At 37.8% G+C, this 9832-nt stretch overlaps 2 protein-coding genes across 2 annotated transcripts; both read left to right on the plus strand.

Moving 5' to 3' along the window:
- Positions 1–54: 54 nt before the first annotated feature.
- Positions 55–3281, plus strand: LOC126388035 (cornifelin homolog B-like). The gene is made up of 4 exons (XM_050040922.1): positions 55–243; positions 417–527; positions 1880–2040; positions 2522–3281. Exons 2-4 carry the CDS (start codon positions 425–427, stop codon positions 2642–2644), a joined length of 387 nt encoding a protein of 128 aa, XP_049896879.1. The 5' UTR covers positions 55–243; positions 417–424; the 3' UTR covers positions 2645–3281.
- Positions 3282–4102: 821 nt separating this feature from the next.
- Positions 4103–8641, plus strand: nhp2 (NHP2 ribonucleoprotein homolog (yeast)). The gene is made up of 4 exons (XM_050040921.1): positions 4103–4391; positions 5892–5961; positions 6088–6193; positions 7966–8641. The coding sequence occupies exons 1-4, from the start codon at positions 4229–4231 to the stop codon at positions 8089–8091; spliced, it is 465 nt and encodes a 154-aa protein (XP_049896878.1). The 5' UTR covers positions 4103–4228; the 3' UTR covers positions 8092–8641.
- The last annotated feature ends 1191 nt before the right edge of the window (positions 8642–9832 follow it).

Here is a 9832-nt window from a genome sequence, read left to right on the forward strand (position 1 = left end):
GTTTGAATCTTTAAACTGCACACAGACATGTTTTACTGTCTGTCTCACACACAATGAGGAGGACATGAGTGGTTCCAGTGGAACATTGTGTCAGTCCCACATTAATAATTACCACATTGTTTCAAGGTGACGACACCATTACCTAAAAAAACCCAGTCAGACGGGTCAGACAGGTTCATCTGAAACCTTCCTCTCACCGAGAGACGTCGTCATCCAATCAGAGCAGCTGAATCAGTCTCTCAGGTAAGACTATGAGCTTTTTCTCTCTTCTTCTGTGGTTTTAATCTGTTGTTATGTATCTAACACCGTCAGTTTTGCTAAAGTAAAGGATCTGAGTACTAATACACATCTGTGTGTAGATATAGCTGTGACTTGTGACGGAGCTGTGAGCTGGTTGATTGTGTTTCATGTGTCAGGTGTGAGGATGAGTTGGCCCGTGTTGACGCAGCCTCAGCCTCTGGTGTTGTCCTCTGATGACGCTGAATGGGCCTCTGGGATCTGTGACTGCTGCGACGACATGAGAGAGTGTACGGTATAACTGTCACACAGTAACACAAACTATTATTTCATTAAGGAGCGAACAGAAACACTAGTTATAGTTCACTCAGAGACAGAGGGAGGAAACTAACCGGGACGATCAGAGCAGTTAAATGATATTTAAAGTTCATCTCCACAGTGTTTCCACGTATTTACTCTTCTTGAGTCCAAAACATGACCATCGATCCCTCACTCAGTCTTAACATGACGTCCTCTCTCAGTTCTTAGTTTCAAACTCGTGATTTACCGAGTAATGTTTCATCATAAAACTTTGTAAATGTCTCTGCTAATAAAGGTTTTAATTAATGTATAAATCTGTTGCTAGGAAAAATGAGTCTTTGGTAACTGTAGTTTTATTTCTGTGTGAACACATGAAGAAATGTGTCATAGCTCATAGTTTTCAGTTTATAATGAGAGGGAAATATTTTCATATGCTAAGCTAACATATGTCATCAACGCAATGTTTTATAATTTGAGGTTTGCTGTGTTCATTTAGTGAAATACAATTTAAAATATTTATTATTAAACAGTATTATTTAGGTCAGATGTCCACCATACTCCATTATTTTACTCTTCAGATGTTAGCATGCTAACGTTAGCAGTGTCAGTTAGCTAACCAACAGTTCCACCAGCAGTTAGCGGCTTTAAATATTCAGTAACTAATCTCTATGTACGTTTTTGAGCTGTAATCTGTTTTAATTTTGCTTAGTTTTGATAAAACTAAACTAAAACTAAATTTTAAAAGTAGTAGAAGAAGAAGAGTTAGCTGTCAGAAATGTTGGGTCAAATCTGGCCCCTGATGAGGTGCCATGTGACCCCCAAACACTCGGATTAATTTTTTTATTTTTTGTACTTTTAATGTAAATAATAGAGATGCGCCGATCAACTGGCTGGTTACTGGAATCAGATGATATTGAGCTTGATCTGCCATGACAGCTGTACATGCGTGTACCACATGGTGGTTCACGCTGCAAACGGCAGCACAGACAGTAACTGAATATTGTCAGAGCGGCTGCAACACTTTATCAGAAGTTGCATACTGCACATGGTTTGAAAGCGACTGTGTTAAGACTACGGAATGCTACCAAATCTATGAAATCACTGAATTGATAAGTAGCTCAAAAAAGTAGTGTAGCAAAGCTAATGCTAACCGTTTAACGTACATAGATGGGAAATGCTAAAACGATTAGCGCAACATTCTGGAAGTTGTAGTAAGCTACTTGATCTCAGGACACAACACAGATGTGATTTTTATTTTTGTTTGAATCGAAAGTTTATAATTTTCTGTTCTGACTGTTGATGTTGTGTGATGATGTGTGTTAATGTGTGTGTTTGTTTGCAGGCTGCTTTGCGTTCTGGTGCTGTCCTTGTTTCGCCTGTAAAACCTCTAAACAGTACGGTCACCATCTCTGTCTCCCCCTGCTGGACGTCTGTGGCTGTGGCTGCGTCCATCCCCTCACCATGTCCATGAGAGTCTACGTCCGACATCGCTACGGCATTAAAGTGAGGACAGATCTCTTTATTTATCTGTCTCTGTCCTCTGCGTCTGTCTGTGTCTATCAGAACTATGTTTCTTCTTCTTCTTTTTCTTCTTCTTCTCTCTCACTAATCATGACGACCCCTCCGATTTATCTGGTGACCCTTTGGAGGGCCCGACCCCTCAGGTTGGGAACCACTGGACTAAACTAACTGTATATAAAGTACTTCAAACTGTCTCTACCTGCAGCAGCTCCAACAGGAACACGCTGCTCTGATACTGATGATCCAATAATAATCTGATGATGTCACATATTAGTCAGCATGTACTTTTACTGCTGACGTAAATTTGACACATGATACTTTTGTACTTAACCTTGAGCAGGACTTTTAGGTGTAATGGAGCATTTCTACAGTGTAGTGTTGGTACTCGCAGCAGATATGAGGACTTGTCTGTGATGTGTTCATGGCAGTCTGTTCACTAAGTGCTTGTCTGTGGTGCGTTCAGGGCAGTCTGTGCAGAGACTGTTTGTGCTCCTCCTTCTGTCCGCCCTGCGTCTGGTGTCAGATGTCCAGAGAGATGAAGAAGAGGAAACTCCCCACCACGCTGGGTGACATCTTCCACCGCTGATGACATCATCCACCGCTGATGACATCATCACCGTGACTCCTTTTATTTGCTATCAGTGTGACATTAATTTAAATCAGTTCAATATTGTTTACATATTTACTAAACGTCTGTTCATATCTATTAACATGTATTGATTAATTATCTAATTTGCACTGTTAATTTTTAAAAATATTTTTCTTCACGTTATTTTTCTTTAATATTTATCAAACATGTTTTTTTATACCTTTTTTATTTATAAATTTGATGTAGCCGTTATGTTTTGTAGTTATTGTCCCAACATATTGTAATACTTTAATTCGTCTGCACTAATTAATTACTTATTGATTTTTATTATGCAGTAAAATATTTACTGAAAATCTTATTTAATAAAATCTTTATTTAAACAAATCAAAATGAGAAAAAAGTAAATAAATAAAGACATTATATGTCAGACAAACCAAACTGTGACTCTGAGAACAGTTTCTATTTTTTTTTCTTTCTTTTTTTTTCACAAATCAATGTAAGGTCCATTTAAAGCTTTTCTGGAGCTTTTGATCGTGTGACATGTTCTTCCGGTAGAAATGGAGGTGTTCTGATGTTTGTATATTTTTCTTAACATTTCACAAACTTCATAAAGTGGAAGTTTAACTTTTATTTCTGATCCTGTAAACAGCGACTCAAGGTCGAAAATTAAATTTAAAATAAAAAATGATCAATTTTCATTTTATCATTCGAATAGAAATTATTTCTTGTTTATGTAGTTTCACTGATTTATGGAAAATTATTCTGATTATTTTTATTCTATAAAAAAAATTAATAATTCGAATTAAGTTAAATCCTGCTTTTATAAATCATTTAACAAAAGTAAGTGTCTCATTTTCTGTTTGTATGAGATGTCAGAAATGTTATGATCTGTTTTTTATTTGAACCAAAAGATTGTTAAACTGAAAATCTATAACAGATACAAGTCTAGGTATTTTTTATTCTTTTTCATTTTATAACATTTTCTAAACTTCTCCTTTGTGTTTTATCAGTTTCTTTATGCAAAGTTGATTCAATCTTTCAAAGTCACCGGATGAAAAGGGGATGAAAAAACATACAAACACAGATAATCCTTTATTAATCCACAGAGGAGAAATTCAGGTGTTGCAGCAGCACAGAATAACTACACACACACATATATATATAAGATATTTTTAAATCTATATGACTAAAAATAGAAACTATTCAAGTGCAATTAAAGACAAAGATACAAGATAAAATGACGACACATATAGATATATTATAATACACACATCATCTATATTGGTAATTGAAAACGATGCAACACAGAAAATATAAATGTAAATTAGTCAGGAGGTGAAAGAGAAGAAAAAAGAACAGTAATAATAAAACACTGCAGTGAAGCACAGTCAGCCATGTCCTTTATTTTGAAAGGTCAGTTTACCCCCGGTCCGCTGGGGGCGCTGTTGTGTTCTCAGCTCAGACAAACAACAAGAAGAAGAAACTCAAACACGTGTGTTTCCTCTCACGGTGCGTGTTCTGAGCAGAAATCTGATCAGAAAAATACAACTGAACTATTATCGATTATTTAGTTTGATCAGAATGACGAAGACGAAGAAGGAGAAGGTTTGTGCGGACGGAGAGGAAGCTGCCGCCGAGAGCACCGAGAAGTCTTATCAGGAGCTGATCGCTAACGTGAACCCGATCGCTCAGCCGCTGGCCTCCAAAAAACTCAGCAAGAAGCTCTACAAATGCGTCAAGAAGGGTAAAAATGAATATTGAACTCTGAGCTGCGAACTGTCTCTGATCACCGCTCACTTTCTCTTGCTCCTGTTACTTTCATGTAGAAAATGCCAAACTGTTCTGCAAATCTGAAGATTTTAACGCTCTCTTGTGTGTCAGCAAACTATACAGACGTGACAGGGAGTGAAATTAGATATTTTAAGAATCTTTAAATTGTTAGGATTAATTCGGCATACAGCATGTCAGTTAGATCTTTACAGTGAGGAACGTTTGGGCCATTTTCTCAGTGGAAGCAGCCTCATGTCGTTTGAATGGTTTGTTTGCTCAGGTGTCGGCCTCGTGCTGCCAGCAGAGGGAGATCATTAAAAAAAAGTTCCCCTATCACGTTCAACAAGTCAGATGTCTCTTTCTGTTCAAATAAAATTCAGTTCGCTGTTAATCTGTGGCAGTTTAAGTCAGTTTCTGTTGTTTGTGATAAAGTAAAGCCAAACTGCGTTAAAAATTTAAAGATTTTTAAGTTTTCTTGTGTGTGAGCAGGTGTTACATAAGTCATAGGTCGTGGAATTAAATATAAACAATCTTTAAATAGTTATGATTAATTCGGTATACAACAGGTCACTGACATGTTTACAGTTAAGGATGTTTGGGTCATTTTCTCAGTGGAAACAGCGTCTCTTCTGATGTCAGGACACGTTTGAATGGTTTGTGGTAAAGTAATGCCAAATTGCGTTAAAAAACTTAGGATTTTAAAGTTTTCTTGTGTCAGCAGGTATTACAGACATCATAGGTCATGAAATGATATTTAATCATTTAGCTGTTATGATAAATTCGGCATTCATCCTGTCAATGAAATATGTATTAAGAACTGTCAGTGACTTTATAAGGGAAGTCTCTTTATGTTGTCAGGAAACGTTTGAATGGTTTGTTTACTCAGGTTTCTGCCTCGTGCTGTCAGCAGAGGGACATATGAAAAATGATACTGTGTCACATTCAGTTAATCAAATGTGTGATTGCTGTTAATATTGAATTCAGTTTGCTGCAGATCTGCCAGTTTTTCTCAGTTTCTGTTGTTTGTACTAAAGTAATGCCAAAGCTGCATTAAAAAACTAAAGGTCTTCACATTTTTGTGTGTTAGCGTACATTACAGCCATCGTACGTCGTTAAATAACATATTATATGAATCCTTTGACTCTTATGATTAATTCGGCATTCATGCTGTCAGTGAAATATGTATTGTTTAGAACTGATCAGCCACTTTATCAGAGGAAGTCTCATCAGGTTGTAAAAAGCATTTGAATAAATCGATGGCAGACGTTCCTGACTTGAGCTGCAGCAGAGGAAAATAGGAAATAAAACTCTATTATTTTTATTCAGTCAGTGGTGAAGCTCTGCTGTTCAGATTGAAATCATTCTGCTCTTGAATTCAGGATGAATCATGACGTCACTGTTGATGTGAAAACGAGTTTTTGGACAGAAGTTTGAAACTGTGTCTTCATGTTCTTTTTTTTTGTTGTTGTTCCAGCCGCCAAAGTGAAAAACATCCGCAGAGGAGTGAAAGAAGTTCAGAAGTTTATCAACAAAGGAGAGAAAGGGTGAGTCCCCCATGTTTTTCTGCCACTGTATGACCTCACACACTTCATGTATATTCACATATTAACGACCATCTGCTCTGATGTAAACGAACCTTGTTGTGTTGTTATTGATGCGTCTCTTCGCAGCATCGTGGTGTTGGCTGGCGACACGCTGCCCATCGACGTCTACTGTCACCTGCCCATCATGTGTGAGGACAGAAACCTGCCATACGCCTACATCCCCTCTAAAGGGGTGAGTCTACCGCCATGACACAAACCCACCATGAGCGCTGAGTTAAAATCAGATCAACACGTTGGCTCACTGCAGCCGGTGAACGCAGCTCAGACTGACAGCTGACATATCATGATAAATAAAGTCATGCACCTGTGATTCTGTGAGAAGCTGCGTCAGTTACTGAACCTCCGTTATGAGCATGAGAAAGTTTTTACTCTGTCGTCACTCAGTATCTTCACACACACAGTGACTCTGTGACATGTTGATGTTTTCAGGCTTCTGTGTGTTTAAGTTCAGTTTTTATGGGAAAGAAAATATTAGTTTTTATTGGGTTTTTTTTGTCTGTTTACATTCATGTTTTCACCTCACAGTAAATATCTGTGTGTCAATGTGCAGAGGGGAGTCAGTGCCTCGGATATAACAACTACGTTGATGGGACTAATTCTGTATGTTATATTATTAATACATTATTATTATTAATAATAAAAATTATATGTGCTGTTAGTGCAAAGTGAAAGAAAGCTAAAAAGTATTTTATTATATTGTACAGGCCACAACAAAAACACTTTTTTTCTGTGCCAAAAATAACACAAATACCCGCTCATTCAGAAATTAGTGATTTTCATTTGCAGGTGCGTCTGTATGGAGGACGAAATATGACCAAAGACACAGAAAAACATACAGACACAGAAAAACTGAAAAACAGAAAAGTTTATTTATGCATTTATTTGTTTATTTCCAATTATATTTCAACATTTATTTGTTTACTTATGCATTTACCTATTTCAGTATTTATTTGTTTATTCCTGTATTTTATACATGTATTTATTTTTTTCTATTTACTTATTTAGTCATGTATTTCTTCATACATTTATTTATTTATTCATACATTTATTTGTGTTTACCTGTGTTTATTTATTTCCATATTTATTTTTTTACACATTTATTCTCCTATTTATTTTTGTAGTTATTCAAATTCATTCATTTATTTGTCTTTCCTAATTATTTGTTTTTTTATATTTATTTTTTAATTTATTCATGTAGTTATTCAGACATTTATTTATTCATTTATATTCATATTTGTGTATTTATTTATACACTTATTTCCCTATTTATTAATTCATACATTTATTTGTTCATTAATTTTACTATATATTTATATATTCGTATTTAATTTTGTATTTATTTATACATTTATTTTTTCCTAATTTCTTTTTTAATTTCCCTATCTATTTATTTATTTCTGTATTAATTTATTTATGTATTGATACTTCAGTCACTTATCGTCCTCCACACTCTGTGACGCTGTTCCAAAACATACTTAATATTTAATTTCAGCTCAGTACTGTACTGCTTTTAATTTTTATTAATGGACTCTTCTGGGTTCTGCTGTGGGCGGGACTTCATGCGGAGAGACAGGTGAAGTGAACGTAACTTGAGTTGACAACAGCTCCGTACAACACGTGCTATTAAAGCCTAAAAACCAAAGCTGGACAGACATCGACCGCCCCAAATTTAAATATCTACGTTTTTTAAAATGCACCACCCAGCTGGAATCTGGCGACGGTGATGAGGATTAGATTAGAAAGTTAATACAAATGTGTAAATACACAATGAGCTGTTGTTAAGCCATGTTTCATGTGTGTTTTCGAGCGTGTTTTGTCTCTGATTTTTGAGCAGATTTATTTACAACTGATGTTTGTTTGACGTGTTTATGATGTCATTTGACTGAGCGATGACTCAGAGGAGGAGGAGCCTGATTTTTATTTAATATTTGGGTGTGTTTTCAGGATCTGGGCTCGTCTGCAGGCTCCAAGAGGCCGACCTGTGTGATCCTCATCAAACCTCACGCAGACTATCAGGACGCCTACGACGAGTGTTTGGAGGAAGTGTCCAGCCTGCCCAAACCTCTGTGAGACATCAGCCAATCAGTGAGCAGCTCTGAGGTCACTGCCTTCATTCACTTTAAAGTCCGGCATTCTAGGAAATCCTCGTTGCTCATCAGTCGTTCCGACGAAACCAAAACAAAGTGTGTAAATAGAATCTGTGTGTTTACGCGTCATGTCATCAGGTTGTTTCTGCAGGACGATAAAACTCGTAACGATCTTTTTCAGTCTATTTTTTATTAAACACATAAATACCTTCAATAAAATGAGCAGAGGAGTTGTATTGTGTTGGTTTTGTTGTGCAGCTAACAACTCAACAAGCCAATCAGATTGATGGATAAAGTTTGTCCCGCCCAGAGGACAATGGCGGCAGGACAGATGCCTGATGGCAGACTGTTAAAATATTTGCTGGACGTGACATCTGTTTGATCATTTTGTAGAAAAAATTTATTTTCACCAGATCCTGAACGATGACGAGACGTTTTCGAGCTCGGAGGGGTTTTTGGTGTTTCTGCTGGTAAATATGTTTTTTTGTTTTAAGTGACTTGTTTGTTTTTTAATTAAAAGAAATCTGAAGCGACTCTGGTGTCTGACGTGTCGTTGTTACTGATGAACCTGAACACATCACACTGAGTCCTGACCTCTCTCAGGCTGAGTCTCACTTTTAAGGAGCAGTCTGGTGTTATAGTGAAACCTCTTGTTAATGCTCTCGCTCGGTACAGGAGGGGTCCGAGCAAACGGAGCAATGACCCTCGCAATATTGAGACGCGACGGAGGTGTACCCCGTGTAGCAATACTCGCACACGTACGGCGAGCCTAGGAAGGATTTCAGGCTCGTTATGCCGTAGTAGTGTTTTTCAAACAGAAACAGAAACATCGTCTTTTGTCTTCTCGGTGAATTGGTTGCAAATTTAGAGAGCGTTCGACCATCGTCGGTTCTGTAGAATACTACAATTTTGCAGTTTGAGACTTTTTCAAATTTCTTTATATCGGCGAACGTTACCGCAGTCTGATTGTTCAAACCCGCCTTACTTTGAATGTCTCTGCCGAGCGCAAACGCTTCGCTATTGACGATATTGGGTAAAGCAGGTGAGCCAAATTAATCGCAAAACAAAGTTGGCTGTCGTGGCCGTTGATTACGACCCGCAAAGAGCGTCGCTTTTTTTTTTATAATCTCGCTGTCTAAGGTATTAGACAAGAATCTTTTTCGACTGCCGCCTCGGGGGTTTTGACTAGTTGGACGGTGAATACCAAATTACCGTTTGTTTTAACGGTCGTGTTAGATTCGGCAGGGGCGGAAATCCCGGGGGGGACGGGGGACATGATTCCCATTCGCATCGCAGGGTAAGATGTACACTCACACAGACACAGTTTAACTTACACAAGTTACAACACATCCCATTTACTGTTACAACAAGCCCCAGGCCCAGGCTGATAATATAAACTGTCTGCAACATTTCTCCTGCATTGTTCAAAAGCCTACTCAATTACAAGTGCTGCTAAACAAAAAGCTAATGATTAAGCACAGAGTTTAGTGATAGTCAGAGAGGACAGGAGAGAAAGAAGAGGGAGAGGACAGGACAAGAGCAGTCAGTGGCGGAGCGGCTCGTAGCTATGGGTACCTGTCTGTAGGCTCTCCACCTGTCAGTGAGACATGAAAGACGTGCAGTCTAAAGGACGAGGAGCGGTCATTACGTGCGACTATTACGCACGGTTGTGACGGAGCGTAGCTATGGGTACCTGTCTGTAGGCTCTCCACCTGTCAGTGAGA

Source organism: Epinephelus moara, chromosome 3 (genome assembly GCF_006386435.1).
Source record: "Epinephelus moara isolate mb chromosome 3, YSFRI_EMoa_1.0, whole genome shotgun sequence".
NCBI lineage: Eukaryota > Metazoa > Chordata > Actinopteri > Perciformes > Serranidae > Epinephelus > Epinephelus moara.

Bases quoted from the DNA above. Each gene is read 5' to 3' on its own strand.
- LOC126388035 (XM_050040922.1), top strand. From the start codon at position 425: ATGAGTTGGCCCGTGTTGACGCAGCCTCAGCCTCTGGTGTTGTCCTCT. The intron at 528-1,879 runs GTACGGTATAAC...GTTTGTTTGCAG, and splicing joins CTGCGACGACATGAGAGAGT to GCTGCTTTGCGTTCTGGTGC. The intron at 2,041-2,521 runs GTGAGGACAGAT...TGGTGCGTTCAG, and splicing joins GACATCGCTACGGCATTAAA to GGCAGTCTGTGCAGAGACTG.
- nhp2 (XM_050040921.1), top strand. From the start codon at position 4,229: ATGACGAAGACGAAGAAGGAGAAGGTTTGTGCGGACGGAGAGGAAGCT. The intron at 5,962-6,087 runs GTGAGTCCCCCA...GTCTCTTCGCAG, and splicing joins ATCAACAAAGGAGAGAAAGG to CATCGTGGTGTTGGCTGGCG. The intron at 6,194-7,965 runs GTGAGTCTACCG...GTGTGTTTTCAG, and splicing joins CCTACATCCCCTCTAAAGGG to GATCTGGGCTCGTCTGCAGG.